Below are 17,306 nucleotides of genomic sequence, written 5' to 3'. Positions count from 1 at the left end.
TGACCCTGACAGTGGGTACATTGCTTGCTGCCACGCTATATTTATATAGTGAAAAGGCGGAAAATGCTTAAAGCATGACAACATTAGCAATCAACGATACGATTTACCTTTGCTACTAGTGACCGAGACGATCCGAAATGGGTAAAACGAGATCGGTTTTGCAAAAATAATGTAGTTAAAAAATAATAATAAAAAAAAATCCCGTACCTAAGTTGTTTTATTTGAAATTATCAAAAAATGCATAAAATACCTGAAAAACGTATAAATTGACAGGTATGCTATCCCAGCCAACTGGTGGGGAACACCCTGAATGGGTGGCTCGCAATTAGATTAGATTAGATAAAATAACTTTATTCATCCCGTATTCAGGAAATGTCGTTGTCACAGTAGCAAGAGGGTGAGAATACACACACAGCAAGACATTTTAGACATAGATAAACAGCTAATAAATAAGTAAATAAATAAGGACAACCAATCAGAATCATAGCTTGGGGCAATTTAGAGTGCTTAACCAGCTAGCATAGCATGTTTTGGATGATCTGGGAGGAAACCGGAGAACCCGGAGAAAACCCACGCAAGCCCAGGGAGAACATGCAAACTCCATACGGTGAGGACCGACCTGGGATCGAACCCTCGAGCCCCAGAAATGCGAGGCCAGTGCGTTTAACCACTTGACCACCAGCACTGTCAATCATGAGTTATTCTCGTCGTCAAATGCTTTAAAACTGAACTGGAAATTTCCTGACCAGCAGAGCGGCGCCATTTCTCTAGCAATTGCCTTTTCTCATTTTTTTCAAGTACTAAATATAGCTACACAAGACAAAAAATGACGGATGATGAAATCCGGGCTACTGCCAGTCATGGTTTATTCTTACTTTTGCATACTTTAGCATTTTCAAAAAGAGCCTCAGCAATTGAGTTTGCGCAAATTCATTCATTTTCTACTCAAAGAGATCAGAGTTTCCATAACATTAAAATTATCTCCCGCTTGCAAAATTGAAATATGGAAAGGCATGAATAGCTTTTAATAAGCTGCCTGGACTTATTCAAATTTTAATCAGGGACTAATGTAAAAAAAAATATATAGTGACAAGAATAATGGACAGTTGAAATTTCCGTCACTTGAATGGAACATAACAAGCTGCAGTGTTAGGATTTAACAATTAGCGCTAATACGGATGTGTCATACTAAATATTTTAACTTAATACTATTCAAATATCTTTATACGCGCTAAATTTGCCTGCTTTTTTAAGCACGTGTAGCAATTAGCAAGAAGGATGGGCGCGTAAAAAAAGACAATGTCTGGAGTTTTGGGATCATCTCACACTTAAATAAGATGAAGTGCAACATCTAGGCAATTATGTTCAACAATGCGAGCTAATTGAATACAGCTACATCCACTAGGGCTGCCAAAAATGATTATTTAGACAGTCAAACTAATGCTGATTTTTTTTCTGTCCACTAATAAGCTCATATATATACATCACGGAACTTGTAGATATGTTGCAAATATTTCATCTTCATTCATTATTCATCAGTATTCCCACCAAAGACTACAAAATTGGAGATTTACTGTACAGTGGTACCTCGACATACGAGTGTCCCGACATACGAGCAATTTGAGATATGAGTACAATTTCGGGCAAATATTTATCTTGAGATACGAGACAAATTTAGCATTTTTTTTCCCAGTGTTTTTTTCCCGTTAGTCAGTACGAATGGCGGAGCTTGTTCGCTAATACGAGAGGAGTATATACTACTTCTCGTTGGCAAGTGGTCATGCGTTATCTTATTATAAGGACATTTGTCTGCATCATTTTGGGAATATTTTGAAGGGAAGACAAAAGCAAACAACCCTCGATAGGTTGCATCTGAAAGTCAGGGTGGAGGCGGGGCCAATAGAGCCAAGAAAGCTATCAAAATTTCATACAAAATTAGAATTAACTTTAGTGTAAGGTTAGATTCAACTTATTTTTGAGTGTGTCTGCATCGTAATCCAAGTTCATTTAAATTTGTTTATGTTATGTTACGAGCCCGTTGCCGTGCAAAAAGTCCCCCCCTCTCCCCTCCGCGAAATCTGTCTAATTTTATTACGATTAAACACATTTTAGTACTATTAAACCACTAGTTATTTGTCACTTTGTTAATAGATGGCGAATTAGAACAAATTAAAATATTTTTCCAATCAAATATCCTATTTTGGGTGTTTTTTCAGAGGGTTGGAACCAATTAATTTGTTTTTAGTTCATTTCTATGGGAAACGCTCATTTGAGTAACGAGTAAAATCGACATACGAGCTCAGTCTCGGAACGAATTAAGCTCATATCTCGAGGTACCACTGTATTATATTTACTGTTCAAATTTTGCAGAGGTTCCAAAGAGAATCTGCAAAAACTAATCATGAAGTGGAGCTACCTTAAAGACAAAAAATCAGCCCAACCCCAGTTCATTCATTCGCTGCCGCTCTCCCAGTTCCAATCTGATTGGACATGTTTTGCCATCAACACCAAAAAAATAATAATAATTCAATGCCATACAATACAACGCCATCTATTTTGTCAATGACACCAGGCCCCTGTGAAGCAAAACAACCCCATTTCCCAACCCTTCCATTGAGACCCAGTTAAATAATATTAAAAACTCCAATATTTGCACTCCTTCTTCCCACCCCTGAAATCTTTAAAAGCGTCCCCGAAAAAAACCCGGCGCTCTCATTTGACGGCGTCCCGCTGCGCGTTTTCTGCCGACTTTGTTCTTCTGGCTTGTTTACGCTTCCCTTACATCGGCGCCCTCGTTTGCTTTTCTTCCGTAAACTCCCGGCTAATTATGTTCTCCTCCGGCTGCGATTTGCGCTTCTCCACGTTAACCTTTTTCCTCTATAGTTTATGAAAATAGATTTCGCTTCAGCCCGTTTTAGATATTAAGCCATCTTCTGGAGATGAGGTTTTTTTTGGGGGGGATGCACACGCATGACTTTCTTCTCTTTCATCTTTGCTGTAATTCCAGTGCGTGCAAATTAATCCTCCGCTCTCCAAAGTTACCCAAGTTCACGTGGCACAAGTGAAAAGAAAAGGTAAATATTGGATCGTCGCCACGCAAATCCCCGTTGGAGATCAGCTCCCAGGTTTTGATGTTACGCTCCCGCTTGATATGGTTGTAAAAAAAAATGTCAGTGGGGGAAGAAAGTCGGGATTAATGCTAATCATTTGTGACCGTATTTGGCAACTGGAGTTTTTTTTTGCTTAGCTTCTAATGGAAACAAGATGCATCGTCATGCACTAGCCGGTTTCGCCTGAGCAGTAGAAGCCGATTTACTGTTAAAAAAATATAAGAGCGCTCTTGCATAGGGGGACCAATAAAATAAAAATACTGACCCCATGTACAGCGCAGTCATACCTTACAAGTGCCTCTAGGTACGAAAGTTTCAGGTTACAATTTTTTTAATATGCAAACGAGGGACTTGAGATCTGAAAAAGATCCAAGTTACGAAATCCCCCAAAAAGTAAAAGCATTTCCTTATCCATTATTTTATTTTGAATTTCCCTTATTAAGTGATTAAAAACTGTGGCGCATATTTTCACACACACACACAAACACACAGACACTAACACACACAGACACTAACACACACAGACACTAACACACACACTAACACACACACACTAACACACACTAACACACACAGCATGTTAGCAATAGGGGCTAACACAGAGCATGAACGCAATAACACGGCCCAAATAAGCGATTATTAAATGCAGGACAACACCGATGCGACCCAGTAAACGATCCAAGTGAATTCACCCTGGCGTTTTCTTTCTTTTTTTAAATGCCTCGTAAATACTTTGAAAATGTCCTCATTTGAGGACAGCCTATAATATTTTTCGTACTTGATATCAAAATGTTTTCCCATTTGATGTAAATGTTCTGAATGAGGTGAATTGTACATCTATCGTTGTTTAACATTTTTAACAACACCGGCGAGTTTATCATGATGGAGAAAATGTCGCGACAACGGCGCTTACCGTCACAGTCGCCCAAGTGAGCCACGTTTCCCTGCTCGACGTCTTGCTCGAAGGGCAGCCTGCGAAAAAAAAGACACAAAAGATCAACGTCAATAAAAGGACACATAGGGACAGATTTACCTTCAATTAGCCTAGCACGCACATTTTTTTTGGAATCGGGAGTACCCGGAAAAAACCCACACAAGCCCAGGCTCAACATGCAAACTCCGCATAGGAAGGATAGAGCCCACTGGGGATCGAACTCTCGATCTCAGAACGGCGAGCCGGATGTGCTAACCACTTTCCACTGCGCTGCCTCCAATCAATTCATTAGTCGATTAATGGCGGGCCGCCTTAACCGGAAATATGACAAAACGACGCCAGAGGGGTCTCGTCTCAAGCCACGCCCCCCGTAGGAGGAAACCCAATGGATCCGCGAGCGTGGGGGCTCCTTCAATCAAATCAGAAGGGCTAACACAAAAGGCCTTTAACAGCCGGCGGTGGTCTCTCTCTGTTTTCTCGGCTCAACAAATGTGTTCTCCAAGCTTCTAATTCAATGAGCTGTCTGATCTGAGTGCGCGGGGGGGACGGGGACGGGGACGGGGTGGGCCGGCACTGAAGGTGAGCACGCACACACTTGGAGCCGGCCGGCTAAGTGAAAGGAGATGCGGAATTGCGCGCTGCTAGCAACAGACATCTTGAACTGATAATGAGGCTGACGGCCCACTTAAGACAACAAGCAGATGTTCCCTCCGAACAACGACCACCAGACCATAATAATAAAAAAATTATGTCATTGCAGGTGCAAAGCCTGAAAGAAGAGGATAAAGAAAATATTCAATTTTATAGCCATGTAGCGCTTATTCTCACATCCTGAATCGGTGGCTGTTAGCCAATCGTAGGGCACGAGGAGACGGACAAGCAATCATGCATGTTTTTGGAATGTGGGAGGAAACCGGAGTACCCAGAGAAAACCCACGCAAGCCCGGGGAGAGCGTGCAAACTCCACATCACTGAGGACCCACCGAGGATCAAACCCTTGACCCCAAAACTGCGAGGCCAATGTGCTAAACACTCATTTCTGTGCAAACTCCACACTGTGAGGACCCACCTGGGATCGAACCCTCAACCCCAAAACTGCGAGCCGGACATGATAAACACTGTTCTGTGCAAACTGCACAGTGAGGACCCGCCTGGGATCGAACCCTCGACCCAAAAACTGCAAGACCAACATGCTAAACACTGTTTTGTGCAAACTCTACCCTGTGAGGACTCACTTGGGATTGAATCCTCGACCCCAAAACTGCGAGGCCGACGTGCTAAACACTGTTCTGTGCAAACTCCACACTGAGGACCCACCTGGGATCGAACCCTCGACCCCAGAACTGCGAGGCTGACTCGCTAAACACTCGGCTTTTATTGGATAATTACTTCTTATTTTTCTATTTCTTATTTATTGATTATTAATGTCTGTTTGTTGCTATTTACTACGTGTTGAAAGCTATAAATGTCATTATACTTGTATAATGACAATAAAAGCATTCCATTCAATTCAATAATTAGCAAAAAAATTAGGAGTAATGTCTTCCTGTTTTCATTTTTTTGGTCATAATTTAAGTCCCAAATTTTTGGTCTAATTGTAAATGCAATTACATTCTAACGAGGGTGTGTAGACTTCTGATGCCCACTTTATAAGCCTGTTCGTATTGTGTGTTCAAATGTATCATGGCTATGAAAATCGGGGCTAATCACGTGCGCTTGTGCATGGCGTTTCCCATCAAGTGTTAGCATGAAGCTAAGTGTGAAGAGCATCGTCACCTTGTTCCGGGGCGCAGGAAGGAACAGGTGCTTCCCCGGGTCCAACCGCAATAGGGGTCCCTGGAGGCGATGCAGTTTCTGCAAAGGAAATGGAGTCATTCCAAATTGGATTGTAATCACGGATCGAGATGGCTTTTGGAAACGCGATCCTCTTTCCAGCTCGAAATGAACTTAGCCATTGATTTCCTGCCGGCGGGTGAATTTTCAAAGGGTTTGGAGATGTTGGAATATTAATTAGAGTGTCATGAGCGTACAATAGATATATTACAATGTGCTATGGAGGAGGAAAAAAAACACTAAAATAAGATTATGGAAACTATAACTAAAAAGTTAAACTGTCATTTCTTTGCAATATGTGACCAATCATGCTTTTTTAAAACTAATACATTCCATTATATTGTTAGGGTTTCTAAAAAATGTATTTATAAATATATACAATGCAGTAAAGCAAGGCATAAGTATACTGTACATTATATTAGAAATGTTTTTGAATTTACCAAACTTTAATACTATATACAAATAATATGATCATATTTTCTAGTTGTGGATCATATGTCATCATCATCAGTAACACGCTTATTTCTGTATTTACTTATTTATTACCTATTTATGTCTAAAATGTATTTTTCTGTGTCTGTATTCTCACTCTCTTGCTACTGTGACAGTGAAATTTCCCGAATACGGAATGAATAATCTAATCTAATGTCATTTTTCTTTGAATTTATATATTTGTGATTTACAGATTTCAAGTCAAAGTGGAATGGAATGAATGAAGAAACGTTGAGCTCACTTAATGCATCGCGAGTAGAGTTGGCAGCGAGCCACCGGCACTCGCACCACGCAGGACGGGAAGACCAGGATGAGCGTGTGACTAGCGCGGTCCAGAATCAGAGACAAGAGCTGCCTGGCCTGTGGTGAGTCACCGGCGCACCTGCAACAATCGGACAAACACACCGTGAGGCCACCGCGGACCTCTTGGCGAGCGGAAAAATTGGGAAATCATCACCCCGGCGTCAATTGTCGATGAAAAAAAAAAACTAAAAGCTAACAGCATGTGTGCTCATGACGTCAATCGCCAACACTACTATTACTCATACTCCCACTACTACTGCTAGTGCTACCCCTACTTCTACCCCTACTACTCCTACTGCTACTGCTGCTACTACTACTACTGCTGCTACTACCATTACTACTACTACCACTACTACCACTACTACTATTACTACCACTACTACTTCTATTACTACCACTACTAACAATACTACTGCTACTACCACTACTACTATTACCACCACTACTACTGCTATTACTACCACTACTACTCCGATTACTACCACTACTGCTACTATTACTACTCTAAGATGCTACATTACTACTACTACTGCTGCTGCTACTACTGATAATACTGCTACTAGTTCTATTACTTCTACTACTACTGCTCCTGCTACTATTACTACTACTACTCCTACTACTACTATTACTGCTACTATTACTACTATTACTGCTCCTGCTACTATTACTACTACTGTTACTACTCCTACTACTACTGTTACTACTACTGCTGCTCCTGCTACTATTACTACTACTATTGCTACTACTACTGCTGCTGCTGCTACTACCGCTACTACTACAACTACTACCGCTACTACTGCTGCTACTACTACTGCTACTACCGCTACTACCACTACTACTATCTCAACTACTACCGCCACTACCACTACTACTAATACCGCTGCTGCTACCAATAACATTACCACTACTACTACAACTACTACCGCTACCACTGCCACTACTACTGCTACCTGAGTGCCAAGCCGGATTTTAGGGTACAAAAAGTGAACGAGTGAATTTGTTACTTTTCAGGGTTGAAGCCTTCCAACTCCTCCAGAAAGACGTTGCCGCTGGTGACCGTGTTGTCCTGGTTCGGCATGATGAGGAACTTGAGGACCGTCCCCCGACTGGAGCCCAGAAACACCACGGTTCGGTTCCGATATGGCCCGGCCTCGGAGTCCACCACCATCTTATTCAGCTGGTACCTTCAGACAATTCAAGTGAGTTCATAATCGTGAATCAGAGTAAAAAAGTACTTAAAATGACTTTTGTCTACCCAATTTCAGGGGAGATATCCTAACATTATAATCGTATAAACAGCTGATTTTAACCAAGCGGAAAAAATATAAATAAATAAATACAAAACGGAAACCAAAAAAAAATAGAGTGATGTTGTCCCCGGTGCTTCATTGTAGTTCCCCTCCCTCCCATTACCCATAATCCCCCGCCAAATGAGTGACAGTGTGAATCCTCGCCGCGGATGAAAAGTGCGATGGAATAACCTCACTCCATTACTTTTCAAGGCGGTCTTGCCAGGCTTAATCCTTTTAGGTTTGGAGAGAAACTTAATTGTTTACCAGATTACGGATTGTGTTGCAAGGCTGATAAACAGGAACGCCACGGCGTACACAACGGGCTATTTATTCCGTCTTTTTGATAGCTTTTTTGACCATCACAAGTTAGAAAAAGAGGATAAAGATGGATTACTTTTGAGTTACTTACCTTGTTTTTAATCCAACATCCAGTGTGGCACCTCTAAGAAAAAGCAGAAAAGATTGGGTGTCAATACAGTAATCCCTCGAATATCGCGGATTCACGACATCGCAGATTTTTTTCTGGGGGAATTTATTTTTTATTATTTTTTTAAATTAAATTTTTTGTAAGTTCTTAAAAACGTGAAAAGCCACTCCCCTTTCCTCTGCTTGCTACTAGAACTCAGCACTGAAGTATAAAAAAAATACAGCTTTTCCGCCAAAACACGAAGGCAGCATTGAAATACTTCAAATCCGGTCTGGTTTTCCGAGCTCACCTGACCATGGTTTTGACAATCCACGGCCTTTGACCCAGCGACGGGACGGCCTCGTCCATCAGCGGATGAGTCTTGATAAAGTTGAGCATCTCGTCAGGAAAACCGTTGGACGAATTGAATCGGGAGCCCTGAAGTGCGCAGCCTCCGGGTCTGACAAATCCAAATCCAAGTCAAATCCTTCCTTATCTACCGTATCCTCCAGACTATAAGTCACACTTTTTTGTAGTTTTCCTTGGCTCTCCGACAAACTAAAGTGAAACTACTGTATTTTTTAGAATTCGAATACTGTAAATATATGACATTAAAAGGTGGCAATTTTTGCCGGTTCCCTAATTTACTCTACTTACAAAATTAATTGGTTCCAGAACTTTTTCCGTTACTTGGATTTTTCGTAATTAGAGCAGGACTTTATAAGTAAATTCTTGTCATTCGTACAGGACGTTAGGAAATGCATTTACTTTTTTGGGAGATTGCATTGGATCCTTTTTTGTATGTTGGGATGGTCATTTATCAAAGGATTTTGTATCGTCAAATTTTTATTTCTAGAGGCATTTGTAAGTAGAGGCATATGTAAGTAGAGGAATTTGTAAGTAGAGACATTTGTAAGTAAAGGAATTTGTGAGTAGAGACATTTGTAAATAGAGGAATTTGTAAGTAGAGGCATTTGTAAGTAAAGGAATTTGTGAGTAGAGACATTTGTAAATAAAGGAATTGGTAAGTAAAGACATTTGTAAGTAGAGTAATTTATAAGTAGAGACATTTGTAAATAGAGGAATTTGTAAGTAGAGACATTTGTAAGTAGAGGCATTTGTAATTAGAGGCATTTTTAATTAGAGGAATTTGTAAGTAGAGACATTTGTAAGTAGAGTAATCTGTAAGTAGAGGAATTTGTAAGTAGAGGAATTTGTAAGTAGAGACATTTGTAAATTGAGGAATTTGTAAGTAGAGGCATTTGTAATTAGAGGAATTTGTAAAGAGGCATTTGTAATTAGAGGAATTTGTAAGTAGAGGAATTTGTAAGTAGAGACACTTGTAAGTAAAGGAATTTGTAAGTAGAGACATTTGTAAATAGAGGAATTTGTAAGTAAAGACATTTGTAAGTAGAGGCATTTGTAATTAGAGGAATTTGTATGTAGAGACATTTATAAGTAGATGAATTTGTAAGTAGACACATTTGTAAGTAGAGGCATTTCTAAGTAGAGGTATGACTGTATAATGTTAGTTTTTTCCCCCCTTTCATTGTGCATTCTTGAGCTAGTGCGACAGGTGTGACACATCTAGTCTGAAAAATACGGTTATGATGCTGCAACATTATTCTCTAAACAACAGGAGTTATTGGCCTCAAAATGAATTGAACGTCAATGACAGCCAAGGTCAGATCTAAAATATTCTGACGCTCTCAAATATTGCAATTGAGTCCAGAACATATCTAGCCTTGCCTGCATTTTGTCTAACGCTAATTCGCTAGCAAATTGCTTCCACCTTGGCTTGGGGATGACTTCATCAGGAACAGGTGTCCAAATGGACTCCGGCGACTTCTGCTCTTTAAAGCGCCCGTCGAAGACTGCCGCCAACAGTTCCATGTCGAAGGCGCACACCGCCGACCCGGGGATGCTGCGCACAAACATAAACACACACAAAATGTCCGCCAATAAGACCTTTTTTTCCTTTTGTGAGCGGGCGGAGAGAAAAAAGCAGATAACGAAACAAAAGAACACCATCAATTGGATTTGGGCTTTTCGTATTTTCGCAGCAGCGCTCCAAAAACAAAAGGAATTGTTACAAAACAAAATGACAAGCAGAGATGAAAACTGTCAAGTTGGACGGCTTAAGACAAAAAAAACGCTAAAAGGAAAATAGGAAAAATCTTGGCAGGCGTTTGTGGAAAAGAAAGCAAAATGGAAATGAGTCACTGATTAGTCAAAAAAAATGGCGTGAAGAAAAGGAAGCTGGCTTCAGGAAAATGGCCGCCGAGTCGTGGGGGAGCCGAACATCTGTACACGGCCCACACACAAATCCTCGTAGGGACCACTCTTGACCCCCCTGTAAAGATTTGGTTGACTGAAAAGTAGACCACCAGGTGTGAGGGTTAGAAAAATGAAAAGATCCTGCTGAGACTTGTTTTTTGACGTGTCATTTGAGTGGAATAAAAATGACCACAAAACTGAGTCACCTGACCAAAGTACTTCGAATGTGTTTACAATTTTCCACTTTGGAATTGAATGATTTTATTGTCATTATACAAGTATATTGAGATTTAAAGCTTCAACCCCGAGTGCACAAATAACAACAAACAAACACAGTAATCCCTCGAATATCGCGGCTTCACTACATCACGTTTTTTTTCGGGGGAATTTTTTTTTTGTTAATAAATTTTTGGGGGGGAAGTTCATAAAAATGTGAAAATCCACGATGTAACGCACCAGCGGAAGCCACACCCCTGCACTGAAGTAGAAAAAATAAATATTTATTTTCTATTTATTTATTCAATTTTGTTCTATTTATTTACTCAATTTTTTTCTATTTATTTATTCATTTTTTTCTATTTATTTATTTAGTTTCTATTTTTTTCTATTTATTTAGTTTCTAATTTCTTTCTATTTATTTATTTTCTATTTAATTTTCTATTTATTTATTGTCAATTTTTTTCTATTTATTTAGTTTCTATTTTTTTCTATTTATTTATTTGCTATTTTTTTCTATTTATTTATTTTCTATTTTTTTCTATTAATTTTTTTCTATTTATTTATTTAGTTTCTATTTTTTCTATTTATTTATTTAGTTTCTATTTATTTATTTAGTTTCTTTTTTCCCCATTTATTTATTTTCTATTTTTCTGTTTATTTTTTTCTATTTTTTCTATTTATTTATTTTCATTTTTTTCCATTTATTTATTTATTTTCTATTTTTTCTATTTATTTACTCTCTTTTCTTCTATTTATTTATTCAATTTTTATTTTTTATTTTTTTTTCTATTTATTATTTCTATTTATTATCTATCTCTATTTTTTTTTTATTATTATTTCGTGATGAAAACGTAGCATGAGCCAGGTGGGCGTCAAATAACAAGCGACAAATCCGACAACACGAAACGGCCTCTCAAAGGGAAACAAGTCACGTCTCGTAAAGGTGGATTACAACAACAATATGTTGCGGCTTTTCCACGGGGCGAGTTCGGAGAGCCGGGGGGGCCGGGGGTTCGTCGTCGACTATAATAAGAGACTTCCCGTAAAGTCCTATCCGTGATGTTGCCAAGCAACTAGCAATGAGAAACTTTATAACGATAAAAAAATGATCATGTTTCGCACCCAGAGGATGAAATTGTTTTTTGTTATGATGATCGGCAATAGAAGAATTTCTTCTTTTTCGGTATCTTGACTGACAAAGTGGTCCAATTTTGTCTTGGGGGATTGAGTTCAAATATTGGGGTCGGTTTGGATTTGCGGGTGTTTTCTCAGGTGGACATCCTGCTGCTTTCGGCCCGGGTGGGGGACCACCTTCACGACCTGTCACTCATAGGATGTGGCAGATTTTGCTTGTTTCTTTTTCATTGGCCAAATCCCTTCACAGCGGCATTCCATTAAAAGCCCAAACAAACAAGCGCCAACATCCCGTTTGGCTGACTAAACATGGCTGGAGTGAAGGAACGATCGTGTTTTGACGGCAATCGTTCTTATATTTAAGACCTAAATCCCCAAATTTTGAGGACCCCATCTTCTAACTGGCTTTTTTTTTCGGTTTTTTTCTATAGGTGAAAGAACCAAAATTACAGTAAGACCTTGTTTTTCACGGGGGAAAGATCCCGAGACCTACCGATGAATAATGTAATGGTTCGCGGGCCGCATTAACGTCAACTCGATTTCATGTGGGCCGGACCATTTTAGATCTAATATTTAGATTTTTTTTTAAATTGGATTAAAAGAACTGGATCAACAGCCCTAAATAGAGCCTAGATTAGAGCCAAAATGGGGAAGACGAGATCGGTTTTACAAAACGTTTTTTTTTCCCCGCAAAAAAAGTTGTTATACGACATACACAATTTGAAATGATTAAAAAAAACGGTATAAAATACGGGGAAAAGTTGATCGGTATGATATTTGGCAGATCCATGTTAATTGACTCGCGAAGTAGCGAGGTAGCTGAAATATCGAAAAATATTATGTTGCATTTCGCTGTGGGTGTAAAAAAACCCTCTAAAACAGGGGTTATCGGGGTTCAAATGACTCGTTGGATGGTCGCCGGACCCGGGTCGAAGTGGATTGGACGTTGGTCGGCAAGTAAGGAATTGAACCGTAGTGCTAACCTGTTAGCAGGTGTGGAGAAGACGCCCAGGATGATGTCGCGTCCGTGCATGTTGATAACGGGGCTGGTGGACTGCAGCATGTTGAAATAGAAGTGGGAATCTCCCGGGACGGAGCAGTTGAGGCGAGCCTTCAGGAAGGACGTCCACTGCTTCTCCAGGACGCGCTGAGAGCCGCCCTGGTCGCCTTTGCACACCCGGGCCACACGGGGTACCACCACCTGACCGTAGACACACACACCATAGTTTACAATGGATTTGGCCCAAGAAGTGCAATGTGTTTTGAATGAAAATTTTTAGGGCGATTTGTTGCTGTATTTGTAGCTGTCAAAGTTTTTTTATATATTTTTTATTTTTTTGGCTTTGTTGGTTGAGAAATATTCAAATGTGACATGGTCAGCTGCGTTATGAATGTTTTTGTTTTAATGGGATTATTTTTTTACTGGATTCCCCCACATTTGAGTTAATTTTGTGTCAACATTTTGTACAATTTTTATTTTTACTCCTTTTTAAAATTATTTTTTTAAACAATTTTTTGTCTACCTTTGGACATTTTTGAGTTATTACCTGCTTATTTTGGTCCTATTATTGCATTGACTTTAGCCTGTTTTGAATTATTTCTCAACTGTTTCCCCCCCAAAACTTTAGTATTTTTACTTATGCCTGCCTCATTAATTTATTTACTCCACTAATTAAGTCACTCATTTATTTATTTACTCCACTGACTGAGTCACTCATTTGTTTATTAACTTCATCCACTGTCATAATATAATATTATATAACACAGCATAGACTCGCCCCTGTGCTTTATAAGCCAGGCGGGATGCCATGCTTCTTTCTTCTTAGGACTAACCGTTTAAAAAATAATGATAATAATTCCTCGAGATCATCTTTCCATGCTCGAACGCTAATGTTCGCTTCACGCTAATGGCGCCTCCTCAATTCAATTCAATTCAATCCGACGCATTTCCCTTACCTTTTCAAGGTAATTAAACTCCATGGCTATCTCCCTGAAGAAGAAGTAAATATGCGGTCCCCACTCCACAGCGCTGACAAAGAAGGGCTCTGCACACAAAAAAACATCATTACAAAAAAAACCTTTTTTGCACAGCAACGCGCTCATAACATAAACAAATTTAAATGAATTTGGATTATGATGCAGACACACTCAAAAATAAGTTGAATCTAACCTTGCACTAAACGTAATTCTAATTTTGTTTGAAATTTTGATATCTTTGTTGGCTCTATTGGCCCCGCCTCCCCCCTGACTTTCAGATGCAACCTATCGAGGGTTGTTTGCTTTTGTCTTCCCTTCAAAATATTCCCAAAATGATGCACACAAATGTCCTCACAATAAGATAACGCACGACCACTTGCCAATGAGAAGTAGAATATACTCCTCTCGTATTAGCGAACAAGCTCCTCCATTTGCACTGACTAATGGGAAAAAAACACTGAAAAAATGCAAGGCTCCGCCCAGTGCTCAGAGACGTTACACCAGGGAGTTATCAAAATTTGTCTCGTACCTCAAGATAAATATTTGCTCAAAATTTTACTCTTATCTCAAATTGCTCGTATGTTGGGGCACTCATATGTTGAGGTATTACTGTATAGTGAAACGCGCATATCATGCTTATAGCATGACAACATTAGCAATCAATGATGACATTTTCATCTGCTTTTTAAAAAATATTTATTTTCTTTACAAAAGTTGTTATGGCGTACACCACAGGTGTCAAAGTGGCGGCCCGGGGGCCAAATCTGGCCCACCGCATCATATTGTGTGGTCCGGGAAAGTAAATCATGAGTGCCGACTTTCTGTTTTAGGATCAAATTAAAATGAAGAGTATAGATGTATATTAAATTTCCTGATTTTCCCCCTTTTAAATCAATAATTGCAATTTTAATCAATTTTTTTCTGTGTTTTTAGTTCCAAAATCATTTTGTAAAATCTAAAAATATTTTCTTTTCCACTTTAATATGGAATATAAAGAAAAATTTGGTTTCCTTTTGAAATCGATTAAAAGATTTTCCCTTACTAAGAAAAAAAGCTCAAATAAACACTTTTTCTATAAAAAAAACCAGAATCTTCAGGGATTTTGATCCTGTTCTTTTAATCAATTTATTAAAACCAAATCAAAATATTATATCTACAATGGTCCGGCCCACATAAAATCGAGTTGACGTTAATGCGGCCCGCGAACCAACTCGAACACAATTTGAAATGATAAAAAAACTGGAAAAACGTATAAGTTGAAAGGTATGAAGTACTTTTGCCACCTGTGTGTTTGTGACTAAGCCGTAAGCTAGCTTGAAAGAAAGTTTCTTTCTGTCCCCGCAGATTTTACGCCGTAACAAACGCGGGTAACCGCCCCCGCCGACGTTTGACTGGATTTATACTGGCAACGTCTACCTGCTAGCGGCCTGATAGCGCCTCCTTTTACGGCTTCATCCGGGTGAAATAGCGCCGCGCGAGCAGCTGCTAACTCGACGTAAATTGTCAAGCCTGGCCGGCGCTAAAGTCTACGACCATCATGATTCTCAGGTAAATTACACACCCGCACACACGTATACACAAAGATATTTGGGTACCTCGGAACCACTTGGAGTCGTGTTTAATGGTACGAAGAGCCGGACTGTCCCCGAGGCTGCGGTAGATGACGGCGTCGATGGCGAGGAAGTCGGTCACGGTGGCCGTGAACAGATTTCCCTCTGCGAAGTGCAAACATAATTGGAGAAGAAGTTAAAAAAGATGAAATTTGAATTGATTAAATGGGATAATTTGATTGAGAAAAAGCTCGGATTTTAATTGGGATGATTCGTTAAATTAGAGTGGTTTGTTTTGATTTCGTTTGATTGATTTGGTGGGAATAGTGAACAATAGAGGGAGATTATGGTTAGAAATATGCTTGTTAGGACAAAAAAGTGGGCTTTTATGTTGATTGGATGGTTACTCATGTTGACTACAGTGTAAAAAAATGTGTTTTAATATGTTTTTTGCAGGAAAAAGGGTATTATTGTTTGAAATGTGTTTAAAAATTGGAATTTTAGAAGTGTTGAAAATATTTTTGGGGTGAAAAAACAACAAATATTTGTTTAAAACGACACACGTGAAATTTAAATAATATATCTTTATAAATTATTAAAAATATGATTTAACCCTTTCCGGTCAAAACGGATTGGTCACCCAGGGCCGTCAATGGCATTGAAATAAACTTTTTTTTAAAATATATTTATCACCAGCCAAAGAATACACAATGACGAGGATTAGCATTTTGTTGGGACGGTAATGTTTTAACAAAAACCAATAACAAGAAATAAAAATAGTAAAATGGAGATCAACAGGTTTACATAACATATTTTTCTAATAACTATAGCCTTAAAAAAGAAAACTGGTCAAAATATCTATACACAAGTCATTAAATGAGTATTAGTCGCAGGCCCAACCAAAAACTTAAAAAAAAATACAATTTATAGTCCGGAAAATACGGTAAACACTGCCAGCCTTTGCACTTGAAACCAATTGGACATCGTTTTCGCTATCATTTGGAGTCAATGACTTAAATAGTCGTTAAAGCACTCACGGTAGTATAACAATATAAAATTCTTCGTCAATGTGACATTTAGTTTACAATCTGTAGTGCTTCCACAACAAAACAAACACATTAGCCCAAGTTAAGCTAAGCTAATATGCTATAAACGCAAAATGAGCGCCACTTTTACACTCAGTCAAGTATTCAATCAACAAAAGTCAACAAACGCGACGCCTTGGTAAACCGCAAGAAGCCGCAGCTGTGAAACTGAGCATATTAAAAAGCTCATTATCCAACGGTAACAAACAATAACGCGTCTTAATGATTGGCGCTCAAGTTCTTAAAGAGACGGCGACGCAAAAAAAAATTGTGGGCGTTTACCTGCGAACAGGGCCACGTTGGCGTGCTTGGGGTCGTAAGGGCACCTGGCCATTCCGCTGACGGGGTCCCCGCCCATTTCCAGAGTGTCCCCCTGAATTTGTAAACATAAAGACGCACACGTTGAGGCGAACATGAACGCACCATTATGAAAAACAAGTCACAGGAGAATGACAATTAGCGGGTGTTAGCCGCTAATGACTCGTCGGCGGCAATTAGGCGCGCTGAGGACAACATGACAGGAGCACGACTGGAGGATTGACGAGAACCGACGTCCAATCAAGTGCCTCTTTTCAACCTTGTGTTGGGAATTTAAACTCGTTTGCCGCTCATGGACGTCCAATTCTTTTAATTGGGATTGAATTGAATGCTTTTATTGTCATTAGTAAAGTAGAATGAGATTTCAAGCTTCACC

The 17,306-nt window shown here is 39.3% G+C and overlaps 1 protein-coding gene and 1 long non-coding RNA gene across 2 annotated transcripts in view; one reads left to right on the top strand and one right to left on the bottom strand.

The window, feature by feature from the left end:
- Window positions 1-17,306, bottom strand: part of sema6bb (sema domain, transmembrane domain (TM), and cytoplasmic domain, (semaphorin) 6Bb) — a 115,737-nt gene that overhangs the window by 13,602 nt on the left and 84,829 nt on the right. The window contains exons 9-18 of the mRNA XM_077606688.1: window positions 16,895-16,985; window positions 15,573-15,692; window positions 13,957-14,045; window positions 12,984-13,201; window positions 10,163-10,294; window positions 8,681-8,830; window positions 7,677-7,856; window positions 6,611-6,751; window positions 5,821-5,898; window positions 4,024-4,082 (exon numbers count right to left, since the gene is read on the bottom strand). Coding sequence (XP_077462814.1) covers window positions 4,024-4,082; window positions 5,821-5,898; window positions 6,611-6,751; window positions 7,677-7,856; window positions 8,681-8,830; window positions 10,163-10,294; window positions 12,984-13,201; window positions 13,957-14,045; window positions 15,573-15,692; window positions 16,895-16,985 — 1,258 coding nt within the window. The remainder of the gene's footprint in view (window positions 1-4,023; window positions 4,083-5,820; window positions 5,899-6,610; window positions 6,752-7,676; window positions 7,857-8,680; window positions 8,831-10,162; window positions 10,295-12,983; window positions 13,202-13,956; window positions 14,046-15,572; window positions 15,693-16,894; window positions 16,986-17,306) is intronic.
- Window positions 1-17,306, top strand: part of LOC144078550 (uncharacterized) — a 54,673-nt gene that overhangs the window by 25,630 nt on the left and 11,737 nt on the right. The window contains exons 6-8 of the long non-coding RNA XR_013301241.1: window positions 6,563-6,734; window positions 7,684-7,871; window positions 15,322-15,525. This is a non-coding gene — a long non-coding RNA (uncharacterized LOC144078550). The remainder of the gene's footprint in view (window positions 1-6,562; window positions 6,735-7,683; window positions 7,872-15,321; window positions 15,526-17,306) is intronic.

The sequence above is a fragment of the Stigmatopora argus genome, chromosome 8, assembly GCF_051989625.1.
Source record: "Stigmatopora argus isolate UIUO_Sarg chromosome 8, RoL_Sarg_1.0, whole genome shotgun sequence".
In the NCBI taxonomy this organism is placed as follows: domain Eukaryota; kingdom Metazoa; phylum Chordata; class Actinopteri; order Syngnathiformes; family Syngnathidae; genus Stigmatopora; species Stigmatopora argus.
Note: the sequence above shows the minus strand (reverse complement) of the source record. Positions and strands in the feature narration are given on the sequence as shown.